The sequence below is a fragment of the Staurois parvus genome, unplaced genomic scaffold (genome assembly GCF_062004578.1).
Source record: "Staurois parvus isolate SC_StPar_1 unplaced genomic scaffold, SC_StPar_1.0 ptg000988l, whole genome shotgun sequence".
Lineage (NCBI taxonomy): Eukaryota > Metazoa > Chordata > Amphibia > Anura > Ranidae > Staurois > Staurois parvus.
The window spans coordinates 3,085,742-3,103,241 of NW_028318784.1; the positions used below are offsets into that span (position 1 = coordinate 3,085,742).

A 17,500-nucleotide genomic window follows, 5' to 3' on the forward strand; every position below is an offset into this window, starting at 1 on the left:
GGAACAATATACTATAAACACTCTAGCCCAGCTGTACTCAGTCTAACATCAAGCGGTTTTTAATAAGGTAGTTCAGGGGACAACTGCGCCTCTCCTAATGAAGGTTACACCTAATGTTGCAGACAAACAAAAGACATCCCAACACACTTAGCAGCCAGCCTGCAACACAACCAAATTGACCCTGTCTAACAATTTACGCTAAAAACAGAGGGTTTTGTTTGCACACATTTGTAAATATATGCGGTTGTGGGGGGGCTTGCAATTTTTTTTATACATCTAATGTTACCGATGAGCACTACCACTGGATATGGTTGTAGCTTAAGAGGCTGTCACAGGTCATCGATGAAACCAGTTCTCAAACTGTTACTATTTTATAACTAATGGTGTTATCCATTTACTTAAACCAGTGAAAGTGCAAGCAAACTGGATGTTAGGATTAGGATTGCAGTAAAATAATCTTTGAAAGATCTTTGATCCAATGGGCTGACACTGTTCTAAATACAAACAGCTACACAAGCCCTCAAGTCTTTATGTCTGCCATAGGCATTCTAAAAGGATTAGTCAGAGATTACCAACATTGATCAAAAACTCTAGAAATTGATTATGCATGCTCCCTGATCACAGGTTTCTATGAGATATTCTAGGTAGTTTCATACCCTCCATCTAGGATACAGGGTTGGTCCTGTCATGCCACTTGGTAGGACATTGTCATAATATTAACTGCTGAGGAAGCCACATTGTGTGAAACGTGTCAAGTGAAAGCTGTTGCCCTTTCATCAAGTAAATTAGTTGCATTTTTTAAAGAATCTAGACAGCTGTATAAAAGACTACAAACAACAATGCCTTTGCAACCAAATACGTTGTGCAAGACAAATGTTTTTTTTAATTATTATTATGTCATGAGCTTTTTGTTCATTTATTAGAAAACACATTTTATTCCTATTTGGCTGTAAGGCTGCTCCTTAAGAGTCTTGGTACACTCTGCATCTATAAAGAATGTTCTGAACTATGACGGGATGTGGTGCTATAAACACTCCTATCTGTAAGGGAATTCCTTTATGACAACTGGCTAATAGAAATGAGCATAGGCTTGCACATGTGAGCAAAAATGCATGCACACGGGTGCACACACGTGGGAGCATGCCCACTGCATCTGGCGCCAGACAGACTAGTTAAAGGAGGCTCATACTATTTGTCAGTGCTGACTGGTCTTCAGCTAACTTCCTGTTTCCTGCTGTATCCTGGGTGTATCCGTTACTGACCGGGCTTGCCACTGACCTGCTCTTGGATCCTGTTTATGCTTCTGCTCATAGATCCTGGCTTCCTCCTGACCTCGTTCCTGTCTGATGTTTCGGTACCTCATTGCTTGCTCGTTGCTGACCCTGGCTATTACCCACTACGCTTCTGGCTCCAGTTTTGGCTCTACAGTCCTGCCGAGTGCCTGTCCTGTCTGTCATTACATCAGCTCCAGTTGCATGGTGTGTTCCGGCATCATGCTTATCAGAAGTTCCGGCAAGCCACGTACACATATCTTGCAGTTCCAGTGGAGTGCATCTTTAACCTCAGTTGGCTATTCCGGCATCTCCTCTGTTCCTGACTGGATGCCCTGTCTGATTTACTGAGGGTACATAACCAGCCGCAAGTTCCACAATCAATATACACAGGCACTCGTGTTCCTCCTGTCCCTCAGCACCATCTGTTCCACCTTCAGTGGGGCCTAGGCTGGAGATACAAGAGAGGCCGACCTTATCAATTCAGACTTCTATCAGGTACGTGACACTATCAGTCCAGTGTGTTTTAAATAGGAACTGTAGTCCCCCTTATAGTCAGTCATGCCTGCCCTCTATGGCACCAACATCTTTGAAAATATTGTGCATGCACATATGTGCCAAAGGGCACTGCCTGGCCTTTAGGACCCATCAGAGACTCACGGCATATATGCACATGTGATGGGGAGTTTCCCATGAATATGAAGACACTGCAAGATTCAGGGTCTGAATTTCTGCCAGGTCCTTAAATCCTACAGAAAATCTGCGCTCATGTGGGAACCAACAGTGTGCATGGGATAGGATACAGTAAGCAAAATGCCTAGGTGAGAATAAAGGAAGTGCTGCAGCAAAAAATCTACCATCTTGTTGGAGAGTGAGAGAGATGGACCCAAGTGTGATTACATTGTTTTACAGGGTGAAGGTCAGCATTAAGGAGTTCTAAACATTAATATACATTTACCCAAAAAGAGTCATAGGTCATTCTCTCTAAAATATTCTCTTGTCCAGGTGTTAAAACCTTCTAACGACTACCATTGATAGCTGACACTAGGTTGAGCAAATGCCCTGATAAGGTAACCCTCCCACACTTTTTGAAACACAACTAGTAACAGTTGGATCAGAAGGACAGACAGAAAGATCACACAAATACTACCCTAAATTCAAATTCGACTGCCCACAGTTGTGCAGCAGATCAACTCCATTCCAGGTTATCAGAGAGACCAAAAAGGTTTTCATTGAAGGTGAAATATTTCTGAAGGCTCTACTCATAGCTATAATGGAATATGTACACAATGTTATAAAGCCAGTAGACTAGAGATTAATTAAAAAGGAATAACCCGTGCAGTCCCACTGTGTCTAATTAACTCAAATAACCAGCTTGCTCAAAAGGTAACACCATTCTATAAAGGAATATATAATGTTAATGCGAGAATCAACATCCTTTCAACTATCCAAATCAAATGGGATTTATCTTGCAAAAGTACAAAGAGTCTTCCAAGTTATGTAAATAATGATGTGAAGAGGAACAGGGGATCTACTGTTTATTTAAAAAAATCCAGTATTTATTATGACCCTTTGTTTTTTTCATTCTATCTGTAAATCTGCACGTTCTATCAGTGATGGGTAATAAAGCTGTTTCCAGCATATCTGCAAACCTACATATGTGGAGTTCATGCATTCCTAAAGTCTACATTTGCTGTGTACTTAATTTTGCCCATCTTTCTCAGTGCCTAAGACTATGTTAACAAATATTTGCCCATTCTCCATAACGATTTAATTTGTTTTGACATTTTAGGCGATGGTGTTAACATTGTGTCTAGGAGAGCTTGCTTTTTGGGCAATTTGTTGTCACCTAGTTTTTTCCCATCTTGTAGTTAAACAATCTACAACTTGGCTTAATTTAAGGGAAATTTCAAATCCAGTATTCCAGATTGTATGTCCTGCTCCCACATCATGTTGGGTGATGAATTATGTTCTTCCAGTAATGGTAAAATATTTAAGATAAAACATTTCTACAACTGTAATACCAAGTATGTCATTTACCTGATTACCTCTAGGGGGTGCAGAATTCAATATGTAGGACGCACTAGCAGGAAACTAAAGGATCAATTTCATGAACATCTTGGTGATATTAGAAACAATTGTTAAAAAATTGTAGCCACACACTTTACATCTATGCATGCAGGGGATTTATCATTGGTGAGAATGCAGGTGATAGAAAAAGTCAAGACTCCAAACCGTGGAGTTTCGCTTGCAGGAGAGAAGTTTTTTGGATTTTACGTTTAGAAACTCACACTTCTCAAGGTTTAATGTTTGAATGGGCTGAGATTTATATTTATTGTTTTGATAATATAAAGATTTTTTTTGTTGTTCTCTCCTGCACAGCAAAAAAGAGGTAACACTCCCCACTTTGCTTTTTATACAATTTCCCTGTATGTTAGGTGGTTCAATTTATACTAAGAATTTTTGACGTTAATTCATAAGTAACCTCTTTATACATAATGACGTACATGTTGTTTGGGTTCGACTAGAAATTTATCAGCGGTTTTATCTGTTTGTAATTGTGTTCTATATTATTTATGTTGGTTTCTCTGCATATACAGTATTAGTAATACTGCCGCTGATGGTTCATTCAAGATCATTTTTGGATCTAATCAGTGGGAGGATGTGCATCTTTGATTGTGGTCAGCTGTTTGTAGGACTATTTAAGCTATTCCACAATCAGGATAAATTGGTTATGACTAAGCACAGGTTGTTGTGTGAAACGTGTTAACTTCCCTCTGTCCTTGTAGTGGAGTTGTGATCTTTGCTTTTTACATGAAGTATGAAATGAAATAAGTAAATAAATGAAAGTTTCATCCACTACATCTATGGAGTGCGGTCAGCTTTCATGGCTCTCACATGTTGCCTAAGACATGGGACTATCAGAGCTTTGGCTTAGTAACGTTATATGTCCCAAGCCTGAAAAATTGTAATGACAGATGTATTGTACATGGAAAGAAAAAGCATTGGTTCCCTTTCCAAGATCCAAAAACAGTTTTCACAGGCCCTTTTGGTGAAGGTACTTTTTTAAAACCATAGGCCCTCTAGATACAGTCTTGCCTTATCACCAACTTTTTGAAATTGGTTATCTCAGTGCAAGACCTAACCACATCAGGGCTTGTGAACCCACAGATGGCAAAATGCATCCAGCGCCAGATGTGTGGTCCCAGAAATCCACAAACTCCTGGCCTTCTTCCTCACCACACTTTATTTCCTCTCATAAATATGCTGAGCTGCAAGGGAGAGTGGACTGCACATGCGTGGGTGGGGAGGGATTCTATGAGTGCTCATTTGTGGATTTCCAGAGCAGCCCATCTAGTGCTGTGTGCATCCAGCACCAGCTGTTCTATCCAGGCATCAGCAGATGAAGAGGTGGGGTGCCTCCAGGCTTCTTTAGGGGAGCTTTGGCAAAATGCCTAAAAATTGCCAAACACTGTATACAAGCCACCAGGTGGATCAATCCTGCCTTACAGCTACAAAAAAAACACAGGTTTTCACTGTGCACTTTTAAGACCTTCTAGCTGCTGGTGTCCAAATAACCAATGATATCATCAGTTGATAATGAGGACATCGGGTGCATGCACATCATCCTTTTTTGCCCATCCCCAGCCCCTCTTCATCAGCACTGGGGTCACATTAGCAGAGTGGGAGAGAAAAACTGAGAGAGACACACTGGAATACTAGTCAGCACCAGATATATTTGCTTTGGAAGAATAAATGACGGTGGGTGTACTATGTGTGTGGATGTGTGTAAAATATTTTTTTTTACATTTTAGAATGGGGTGCCTTGAGATTGCACAGAATTTTAAAGGGTGCCTTGACTGAAAATCCATGATTTTAAAAGGGTGCCCTGGCTGCAAAAAGGTTGAGAAACACTGGTTTAGGGAATAGAGCACAGCATTCTGATATATATAAATAATGGTGATGCTGTGGGGCATAGGGACCAAAATCAGGTCTCCTTCCCTACCAGACAGGGCTGTGCTGTGTGGCAAAGCTGTTTGAATGTCATGACTGGCTAGGCAGAAACTAGAAATCCTTTGGTAGGTCAAGCAGCTCAAATACATGCATTTAATTTGTGTATTCAGATTTATCGATACATAGATAGATAGATAGATAGATAGATAGATAGATAGATAGATACATAGATAGATAAATTACTGTATATGTATTTAATTTAAACTGCTACAACTTTTACACATACATTTATGCTAACTCACATTGACCCTTTATACCCGTGTTATGTTTAATATGTTAATCATCTTTATCTGCTTTGTGCGTTTTACAGGATGTTGTGATTAGTGCGCATAAAAATTTCAATGCATTGCTGCAGTTTACATCACAGGATCTGGCATTCATACAAAGCCAAGTCCTTGTACTTGATTCTTTATCATATAACATTTGTTTAACCACTTCCCGACCGGCCGTTGTATATAAACGGCCGGACGGTGGCAGTGCAGGGTCGGGTGGCAATTTTTAAATGGCCTACCCGCACCCTGCTTCTGTGTGCACCCCGGGAGCGCGCAGCACCGCGATCCGGTGCCCGCTGTGTCCTCTGGACACAGTGAAACACCGATCGTTGGACGAGACCTCTGTACGAGGTTCCGATCATGTGATCACTGATTGGCCAGTCTGTGATCACATGCAAAGTAGTAAGCAAGATGTTACTTCTGACATCATTGCTTACTACGTGTGAAATCTGTGAATGATCACAGAGGTCACATGGTACAAGGCTATTCACAACAGCCTTGTAGCATGTGACAAGCTGTGACCAATCACAGCTCACTCAGTAGTTCTCGATGGCTGCAAGAATGCAGACAGAGAGAAAGAAATGATTGCTTTTACATCCTATAAAAAAAAATAAAAAATCTTCATCACCCCCCCCAAAAGTAGTACAGTGTCACCATGGTGACACTGTACTGCTAGGGTGACAGTATGTAAAAAAAATTTAAAAAATAAAAATTTTTTTATTAAAATGTAAAAAAAAATGTTTAAAAATTATAATTTTTGGTTATAAACTAATTTGGCTTATTTTTTTTTTACTAAAAAGATAACTGAATAAATTTTGGTTATGATGAAATATTATGATGAAATATTATTTATTTGCAAAATTGTATAAGAAAAACACTTTTTTCAAAATTTTTGGACATTTTCATTTACATAGCAAAAAAAATTAAAATCCCAGCGGTGAATAAATACCACTAAAATAAAGTTTTATCTGTCTCAAAAAAATGGTAAAAAAAATCATATGGATACAGTGTTAGGTACAGTGTTGCATGACCGCGCAATTGTCATTCAAAGTGTGATAGCGCTGAAAGCTGAAAATTGCCCTGGTCAGGAAGGGGGTAAAAGTGTCCGACTGGAAGTGGTTAAAGTTGTTCTGTGGTTCTGCCATATAAAACGTCGACTACATTATTAACAAGAAAGGCATTCTGTCAAGGTAACTCTGGCTGCTAGTTATCACTAATGCAGCATAAGCACATTGTTTTCACCAATGGTCCTAAGTTTTGTTCATTTTCTATGGATTTTTGTAGACACAATTTGTGGAGGGCTTGGTGGTGAATATAGGATCTGAAATGGTAATGAAGCATGCTCTTGGTTGGACATATTGCCAATTACTCCATGTATCTGTCAAATATCTGCATATGGTCTCTAATAGCAGTTCTCAGAAATGCTGCTCTTCTTGGACCTGCGCTGGCTAAAAGGTATAGATATGACGTAATTCCAATAAAAGTCAAGGGGATGATCCAAAGAGTCACTAATGCGTTTCAGGGGTTCAAAAAAGATCACCTCCATAGCAATACAATCTCCCCTCCTCGAGATCATAGTTAAAACAAAATACCCAATGGCCCATAATGTTGGATGTAAAAAAATGTCAGCATAATAAAGCAATGTTCAAGAACCTTAGACACATGTGAGAATCTGAATATTAAAGCATACCATTTTAGTTTGTCAATTGGTTAACAGTAATAATATTTACAGTAGAAATAATAATAATAATTAACAATAATAATAATAATAATATCATGAATAAAATATGTATCTAATGAGAATAGCTATGCAAGCAAAATATATCTGAAAATAAATATGTGTTTAGCTCTCTCTCTCTCCAGCGGTACACATAAATGCAGCCTCTCGGCGTGTGGGCCATCACACTGAGAGGTCGCATATATGCACACCAGAATGTAAATAGACCTGCAGAGAGTACGCGCCCTGTGCACTCCCACCACAGTTACTGGTGGCTAAAGGAAAGCTCCTGATCTCTACTTGCGATCGGGAGCTTTAGGATTATATGACTGCTGTGACAGCCAATCATGGCGGTCACATGATCAGAAACCCTACCCAGGCATCTGAAACTCCTTAAAGGACCAGCAGGCACCATCACCAATGGGTTAGAGTATATGTAAACCCTCACCTTGTAAAACAACCCATACAGTTTAAAATAGAAATGAACGGTAAACCATTTGTGTATAGATATACAAATACCCTTTTCCCCTTTTTAAAAGTGTTCACATTTCCTCTGTTCTCAGCTACATGGAGAGGTGAGGGTGGAGAAACAGCCGTACACTGATCTACCTAGTAAATGCCTGTACTGGAGAGAGGGGGCAGGACAAGTCTGATCAGCACAGCTAGAGAGCTGATAATGCGGTACTTTCATGCCTAGAGGGGTCAGTTAATAGGAAAGCAGAGGGACTGGCAGGAACACCAAAGATTTCACACATAGGAAGCAATACAAACAGAACAGGATATGTTTTCAAACAAGTACGTGGCACAGCAGGCACATATCAGGAATATAAAATGTTGGGTTTACATATTCTTTAACTCAATATATATTATTGAGTTAAAGAATATGTTAAGAATTATTACTATACACTATTCAATCTGCTTGTGCCTGACCCCCCCAGCTTTATGAACACCTTTCATTAGAAGGATAAACCCATACACACTAAACCATTAGCGGTAGATCCAAAGGAGACTATACAATCACATTGTACCGTGTATGTACAGCCTAAGAGGTAGTCACAGAAATGCATGGCTGCAGGCTATTCAATACAACATCTGGGGTATTTCTTCAACTATAACTGTAGGGAAGATCTATATGTTCATCTGCGATTACTGCAGTACTTCGAATTGCAGATTCCCCTGATTCAATTAAAACAGGTTAGACTTTATATTTTATATTAGCTACTGTTGCAACTGAGTTGAGCTCCTTATACTGCATTAAATAAGTTGTTGCTTGAAGACGAAATGCTGTGTTGCCAGCTTTACAGATGTTAGTGTATCATAACAATCTAATATAACATAAGTTGATTCAGATGCCATAAATATCTATTTTCAGTTGGCCTGCCACTAACAAAAATGTCAGAATCAAACCATATCACTAGGCAATCACTGTTGTATCAGGCATTTAGTAATGTCACTATCTACTAGTGTATTGATAGGCTGTATCTTTAGGAACATGGGTTCCGCAAACAAAATGGTTATTGAGTGTACAGTGTCAGATGCGCTTTGAAGAGCAATTCCAAGCAACAAGTGAAATCAATCAGTGAGTCGATGCAATTGTACTACAGTCAGAATGTCCTCTTTGCCCAGTACATTGGTTTCTGCCTTCTAAAAATCATAATAGTTGTTTTTGGCACTAGAAATTGCATCACCAAATTGTTCGGCACATGTAGTTCTAGATGGCATATGTTATCACACCTGAAAACTTAACGTGTATGTCTGTGAAATTAAAAAAAACAAAACAAACATATTTGCCGCATCTCTTCAATACTAGCATATTTCTCCATGTATTGTCTCTTTAACTACTTCAAGTCCGGACACTTTCACCCTCTTCCAGTCCTGGCCAATTTTCAGCTTTCAGTGTTCTCACACTTTGAATGCCAATTACTCAGTCATACAAAACTGTTTCCATATGAAATGTTTATAATTTTTTTGAGACAGAGGTTTTTTTTGGTGGTATTTAATCAGCGCTGGGTTTTTTTTTATTTTTTACAATATAAATAAAAAAAGCCTGCCATTTTTGAAAAAAAAAAGTTTTTTTCTTATAAAATTTTGAAAATAGTATTTTTTCAAAAATCTAGGCCAAAATGTATTTTGCTACCTTTTTTTGTAAAAATAACTCAAATCAGTATATAGAAAAAACATTTTTAACACTTTTTTTCACTTTATTTAATTTTTTCTACATTTTATGTATTTATTTATGTGTTTAATTTTTTACATACCGTCACCTTAGCAGTACAATGTCACCATAATGACACTGTACTATTTGTGGGGAGTGATCAGGATGTTTATTTATTTCACTGTGATTGCTTTTACAGCCATGATGGCTATTACACAAGTCATATTGTAATTTATTGTTATTAAAATTACCCTTTCCATTTCAATCTGCAGAACTGTAATTTTCTGTAACTTTTACAGATGCTTGCACTAAGATACAAGTCATATTTTAGGCATCCTCTGCAATACCAATGTCAGTTTTGATGAGATACTCTCCAAGACAGATATACTACTAAAGGGATGCAGACCCTAACACTATTCTCCTTAAAACACTGAGAGTGCGCTAGGTAATTATAGTGAACTAGACCCTCCCATTCAAAATTAGTCTAAAATCAGTCTAGTGAAACAAACAGCTATTTATTCTGAGGAACAAAAGGTAGGCATCTCCTACAAAGTTGGGGAACTTGTTCCTGCCAATCTCACACATATATGCAGCCTCTCCATGGGTTGGCTTTAACACAGAGAGGCCGCATATAGGCTTCCCAAATTTAAACATTTCAATGCTGACAGAGTGCACAGTTATCAGTGGGTATACTTGCGATCAGGAGCTTTCTGTTCATGTGACCACTGTGACTGCCATTCACAGAGGTTACATGACCAGAATGCCTCCACCTCCCAGCATTTAGAATTTCTTAAAGGGCTAAGAGGTGGTGTGGGGAAGGGGTTAAAATCCCAGTAGTGTACATTGATCATTCAGGGGGCTTGTTTGTTTTTTTCTCAACAAAAATGGAATTACTCTTTAAGTGCCAAACCTAACCTTTATACAATATTCTTAACTGTTTATACATTATCACTGCGGTAAATACATTCACATCAATGCTAGTGATGAAAATACTATTTGCAAAAGGTGATACAAAATCTTGCACTATACTATTTCTGCCTGAAAACCACACTAACCCACTGTTTTTTTTTCTGATTTTTATATAGGGAACGGAAGAAACAAGGACTCTCCGGTGCATAGGGCTGGGAATGTCCAATCGTCCAATGACTCAGCAGTTGGTGTTTCCACAACACCAGATTACCATCAGCAAAAACATTTTAAGCAGTAGAGGGCTTCATGCACTGTATTGACAATGTTTGGTAAGAGAAAGTATATCCCTTATCAAATGCCTATATACATATATATATATATATATTCCACGGTCAACTGTTAGTGGTATTATAACAAAGTGGAAGCAACTGGGAATAATAGCAGCTCAGCCATGTAAAATGATAGAGCAGGGTCATTGCATGCTGAAATACTCAGTGCGCAGAAGTCGCCACCTGTCTGCAGAGTCAAAAGCTAAAGACCTCCAAATTTTGTATGGCCTTCAGATTAGCACAACAAAAGTGCGTACAGAGCTCCATGGAATGGGTTTCCATGGCTGAGCAGCTGCAAGCCAAGCCTTACATCACCAAGTGCAATGCAAAGCGTCGGATGCAGTGGTGTAAAGCACGTCACCACTGGACTCTAGAGCAGTGGAGACGTGTTCTCTGGAGTGACAAATCACGCTTCTCTGTCTGGCAATCCGATGGATGTGTCTGGGTTTGGCAGTTGCCAGGAGAACAGTACTTGCCTGACTGCATTGTGCCAAGTGTAAAGTTTGGTGGAGGGGGGTTATAGTGCGGGTTGTTTTTCAGGGGTTGGACTTGGCCCCTTAGTTCCAGTGAAGGGAACACTTAAGGTATCAGCATTCCAAGACATTTTGGACAACTTCAGGCTCCCAACTTTGTGGGAGCAGTTTTGGGATGGAAACTTTCTGTTCCAACATGACTGTGCACCAGTGCACAAAGCAAGGTCCATAAAGACATGGATGAGTGAGTTTGGGGTAGAGGGACTTGACTGACCTGCACAGAGTCCTGAGCTCAATCCAATAGAACACCTTTGGGGTGAATTAGAGCGGAGACTGAGCCAGGCCTTCTCATCCGACATCAGTACCTGACCTCACAAATGCGCTTCTGGAAGAATGGTCAAACCTTCCGATAGACACACTCCTAAACCTTGTGAACAGCCTTCCCAGAAGAGTTGAAGCTGTTATAGCTGCAAAGGGTGGGCCAACTCAATATTGAACCCTACGGACTAAGACTAGGATGCCATTAAAGTTCACGTACGTGTAAAGGCAGGCGTCCCAATACTTTTGGCAATATAGTATGTGTGTGTGTGTATATATATATATATATATATATATATATATATATATATATATATATATATATATATATAATTTTATTTTTAACTGCAGCAAACTTTAATTTATCAGTGGACATGGGGTTTCCCGACAGAATGCTAGTGTGACAGCAGATGTGACAGCTCCAGCTGTAAAGATAAATCTCAGTAAGGATTCATGATATGGATACAGACACTTTCCATTGCCAGTGATCCGCTCTGCATTAATACAGGTTTTAATTACCATGATTTATGCACGCTGGCAAATTCCCATCAGAATTAAAAAAAAAAAACTTGTGTAAGAAGCAGTGAACCGGAATGACTACATACTGCACATGCTGATCAAACCCAATGTGCTCAGCCGTTACACTACCTACATTAACTGTTCCTATTCAAAGCATGGTCTAGCTATTGAACTAGATGCCATACACACATACCTACACACATGCACATACCAGGGGCCACATGAATACTCACACAGCGAGGTTGATGTATTAAGGCAAACAGGCTGTCTATGTTTCAAGGAAAGTTGTACTTTGCAATGGAATTTACCCCAATGTGGTGAACTTTCACCAGCAAAGAATACACTATTACATTCAAGAAAAATTTGTAAAAAATGCATTTTTGCTTACACATGATTGGATGATGGAAGTCAGAAGGACCTCGCCATGTTCAGTAAGCTTGGGGGCCAATTCCCTTGCAAAGTGCAATTTCTCCTGCAAAGTGAAATTGCCTATTTGTAAATCATCCCCATACTTTCTAACTAAAATACAGATCACAAATTGTTGTTTAACTAATGAAGCATAGATGCAGAAAAAGAAAGGAAAAACAGAAATAAATCACTTAACAAGCAGCACATAGTAGTCCATCTACTTTATATTTAACCGCCTCCCGTCGTGTAAAGAAATGACGGGCGGGCGGTGGCTCTCTCAATCTGGGAGGATGTCATATGATGTCCTCCCACTCTAAATGCACATGCGCACTCCCTGGGACACAGCGGATCACTGGTCACACTAATGTCATGTAAACAAGGACATGCCGGTTATCAGCAGTCCTCTCCTCACGTTGATGATCAGTGTAGCCCCATCAGTGCCCATCAATGCCACCTATCAGTGCCCAACAATGCCACATACAAGTGCCCACCAAAGCCACATATCAGTGCCTACCAGAGCACATGAATGCAACAAATCAGTGCTCATCAGAGCTGCCTTTCAGTGCCACCTATCAGTGCCAGTCAGTACCTCCTATCAGTGCCACTAATCAGTGCCACCTATTAGTGCGTGCCATATATGAATGCTGCCTTTCAGTGCCCATCGGTGATCCCTATCAATGCCCACCAGTGATGCCTGTCAATGCCCATCAGTGCCACCTATCACTGCCTGCTCATCAGTGCCCATCACTGCAGCCTCATTAGCGCACATCAGTGAAGGAGAAAAATTACTTATATACAACATTTTATAACAGAAACTAAGAAAAACTTTTTTTTTCAACATTTTCAGTCTCTTTTAATACGTTTAGCATAAAATAAAAACCCCCAGTGGAGATTAAATACCACCAAAAGAAAGCTCTATATGTCTCAAAAAAGTATAACAATTTTGTTTGGGTGCCGTGTTGCATGACTGCACAATTGTCATTCAAAGTGTGACAGCACTGAAAAATGAAAATTGGCCTGGGCAGGAAGGGGGTAAAAGTGCCCGGTAGGCAAGTGGTTAATGGAGCTACTTAGGTGCTCACTACCTGACACTTTTTCAAATTTTGTATCGAGCAGGGTCACACGTGGATTGCATCACAGAAAAATCAGCTGGTTTCCTGGCTCCAACAAATCAGATGTAACATGCTGAGAAGGAGTGGCCACACACAGGAGCAAAAATGCTAAACTCCCTTGCATATTTCTTTTTTTTTACAGTTTAGTGCATGTGAATACCATACATTTACAAAAATGACTGCATTTTCCCTAAATATTAAATTGTGTTATTTATGCTTTTAGTTACACATAAAGCTTAGTCATTTGTTTAAGTTCTAATAATTCACAAACAATTCCTTAAAAAAATATATAAAAATGAGCAATTTATCTACTGCAACCAATACATCAGCTCAGCTCATGTAGAAACAGGGCAAGGAAAGCTCCAGTTGCATAAAGGCATCTGAGACTTGTTTGGTTGCAAACATGCTAAGGAGGAAGGCTGAATAATGAAATATTTACACAAGTATAGGATTTATATGGCAAACTTTATGTTCCAGAACAAAGCATTACAGAAATCCTTGGATCTCCACAAGGGGTAGGCTATGTGGTTATTTTAGATTTGCAATGATGTATTGTGCCATTACTGATAATTGGAATACTAAATATTCCTACAGATATGACCTAGACAACAATGATTGAACTTTGAGGCTAATAATACCCCTAAGAATCATATATAAAAAAAATTGAATAAAATATTAAATAGCTTGACTATCCCAGCTTTAATGGTGCTTAACTGGTTCCAACCCCCAGTCATTACGTAGAAATTGAATTTAATAGCATAACATGGAAAGTTAAGTAGAAACGCACTGACATTGGATTGGACTATTAAGAACCTTAACGGCTTTTAACAGCTCTGATATGTTAAGCTGAAAGTTAGAAACTGCTGATTAAAACTTGAAAAAAAATGACATGACGTTGTTTCCCACTTAAAATGCAAAGACTTGCATGCAATGTGCTTACATCTATAGGTGTGGTGTCCTGTATCAACATTTATAGCAACATAATAAAATACAGTGCTTTTAGTAGGGCTTCTGTTTGTAAATAGTATTTTTTCTACCTAAAAATGCTAAATAATAAATACTATATAATAATAATGGCAATAGCACTATTATTATTATTACTGTTACTATTACAGTTACTATTTTTATTAACAGTAGTAGTAGTTTTTATATTATACATATTTTTTGTATTTTCTATTATTATTACTAATATTATTGGTAATGCTATTATTATTATTGGTATCATTACTATTTTCTATTAGTAGTAGCAGCAGTAGTTGTATTTTAGTAGTAGTAATAGTATATCATTATCATTAATATTATTATTACTACTACTATTTTTTATTAGTAGCAGCAGTAGTAGTAGTAGTAGTCGTATTAAAAATATTTTTGTATATTCTATTATTATTATTGCTATTATCATTATTATTACTATTATTATCTGGATTGTTTAAAAAAAGCACTTTAACTAATAAACTGCATATAGCAATACAATGTTATGCAACGAGCGACCAATACTAGGACCTTGCTCATAAAGCTTGCAATCTATATTTAGCCAATATAACAAATCATGATCAGTATCATTGCAATTGAAAACCTCCAATGTAATCATGAGGACCTTATAGACTTTTCCCCACCCCTCTAAATAAATAATCATGGTCAATTTTGGGATGTGGTTTTTGCTGTTTCGAAGCAATGGTCCACACACCGTTGATTTGGGTTTTTTTCCTTTCAGCCGGTGATCTCTCCACTTTCCCATGTACACACAAGTGTAAAAGCTTGATCTTTTCTTTACGCACACTGCACAATCGATGATTTTAAATTTGCTTCTCATGACTCCCCGCTGCCATATTAATGGAGCAGGGACAGCATAAGCCAGTACCTGGCTGAGTAAACACAAGCAGTTGGCGGTCCCTGCCTATCCCATCCCTGTACCATTCTGCTGAAATCACCACTATGCTAATAAAGAGACCATCCCGGGTTGCTGGCACGCATCTCCAAAGAGTAAGGATGTTGTTACAGTTCCGCAAACTGACCATTAAATGGCCACCGCATTTGTTTTCAGCACCATCCTGAGCTGAAATATTAATGTAGCCGCTTCCAGCATCTCATTATGCCAGCAGGCAGCCCTTCTACTGAACACTAATTGGATTCGAAGCCTCTGCTCCTTACTTGGCTACCAGACTTGTCTTACCAAAATAGCTTCATTCATATCTAAAACTATTTTCTCAATTGGGGACATTTTTTTTTTCTTATACTTTTTTTTTTTTTTGCACCCAAGAATCATGATTCTAGCCTGACTGCTCATTTTTTCCCTGGTATGAAGAAACGACGGCTTCGTGTCCAAAATGTCAAGCCGCGCTTGAGGTATGATAGAAGGAGCGTGTCAAAGCTTTTTCTAACACATAGTTTAGGCAAGAAGGTGAAACCGGCCACCAAAAAGTTCAAATATGGAACGCCAGCTCCCCCTGCTGGAGGAAAACAAGATGGCTCCAACCTTTTGTGATAATAGCCCAACATTAACATGCACAACTTGATGTTTTGGTGACTTCATAATTACAACCTTTAGCTCGGAAAAGAAAAAAAAAAAAAACCCCAGAACATTACGAAACAATTTCAGAAATGGATGGATACCTGCCGAAGCCGGCGCTTAAATCCATTCAAGGTGAACTTGAAGGCTGAAATGTAACCGAGAAGTATGGCAACAGACAATGTGATTATAAAAGTCACCCAAGAGACACTTAGTAGAACAAAAAAAAAAGACCTTGGAACGCATTGACAAACAGGGAAACGCAGCGTGCTGCGCGATCATGTATTTTACATCAATTTTTAAATAATGATCAGACGTCGTCTTGATTTATTCCAGCATGAAAAATCTAATTTTGGATGCTGTGCAACCTGTTTAATCCCTGATCGCAGTTCAGATCTTGCCAGAGCCAACACAACACTACTAATAAAGGATGCAGTGCCTAGAAAATCCCTACTTCCATCATCCTCCCCTCCATGGATGCAGATGGCTAGTTCATGAGCAGGGTGAAGGATGGCAACTAGTTTAGAGTTCATGAATGGCAGTGGACTCCTACCTTGCCCGCTGGTGACAAGTAATCCAAGCAGGTAGAAATGAGGGAGGTTCATGTTCAGGAGGTTGGGCTGCTGGACAGTTCCTGGACTGGAGTTGGGGATTTACAATCTTTTTTTTTGGTTTTCCTGCTAAGTTACAATGTGTCGCCTCTGTTGCATGCGCAATGAGCAGGAGAGAGCACACAGCCCGGGTGTAGAGGAGGGAGAACACAGCCCGGGTGTAGAGGAGGGAGAACACAGCCCCGGTGCACAGAGACGCAGCTTCACACGCACAGCCCGCAGCAACCAGTTCCTCAGCAAAGTGATGAGCAGCGATCTGACTGCAGCTCTATATCAGCCACAAGGCGGCCAAGGTGTTCATCCGCAAGAAGCGCGTCACCCTCTCCTGGCTCAGGGATTCGTCCGCGGCTGCTTCACTCTTCTCCAGGCGGCCGGGGAGGGGGGCGCAATGTACGGAGATTCGCTACGATCCTCCTGGCTGCGCGGCGCCCGGCCACTGACCGGCTCAGCGACGGCAGCGGTAACAGTAGTGTGGAGGGGCGGGGAAATCTGTCACTAAACCCCTCCCACCCTTGGATTTATCGGTGTCTACCCATCCCTTCTCTGTCAGCTGGCTCTCTGTGTTCCCCATCACTTTCCTATCAATCAGGACATAGTTCTCTGTATTATATTTAAAGTACCATTAAACCTTCAAAGGTTTTTTATTGTTTTTTTGCTTTTTTTTTTTGTTTGTTTTATTTTTTTATACATTCAGTTTAAGAAAAAAAAATCCACAGTTAGCTCTGATTCACATTGATGTGGTGCGGAATTTGCAGCGTTTTCTGTGCGAATTTTGCACCGCAGCAGAATCGCACCGCATTCATGCGGGGTGTATGTTAACAACACCCCAAAAGCAGTCCACACCCCAAACCACTGTGGGTGTGTATGTTAAGTTAACAACACC

General features: G+C 39.5%; 1 protein-coding gene across 2 annotated transcripts in view; it reads right to left on the bottom strand.

The window, feature by feature from the left end:
* The window catches only part of NCAM2 (neural cell adhesion molecule 2), a 515,560-nt gene extending 498,495 nt beyond the window's left edge, over window positions 1-17,065 (bottom strand). The window contains exon 1 of one of the 2 annotated variants that reach the window (XM_089657373.1): window positions 16,560-17,065. In XM_089657373.1, coding sequence (XP_089513499.1) covers window positions 16,560-16,611 — 52 coding nt within the window. In that variant the 5' untranslated portion in view covers window positions 16,612-17,065. The remainder of the gene's footprint in view (window positions 1-16,559) is intronic. The other variant, XM_089657374.1, reaches the window with a different exon arrangement.
* Between the last annotated feature and the right edge of the window lie 435 nt (window positions 17,066-17,500).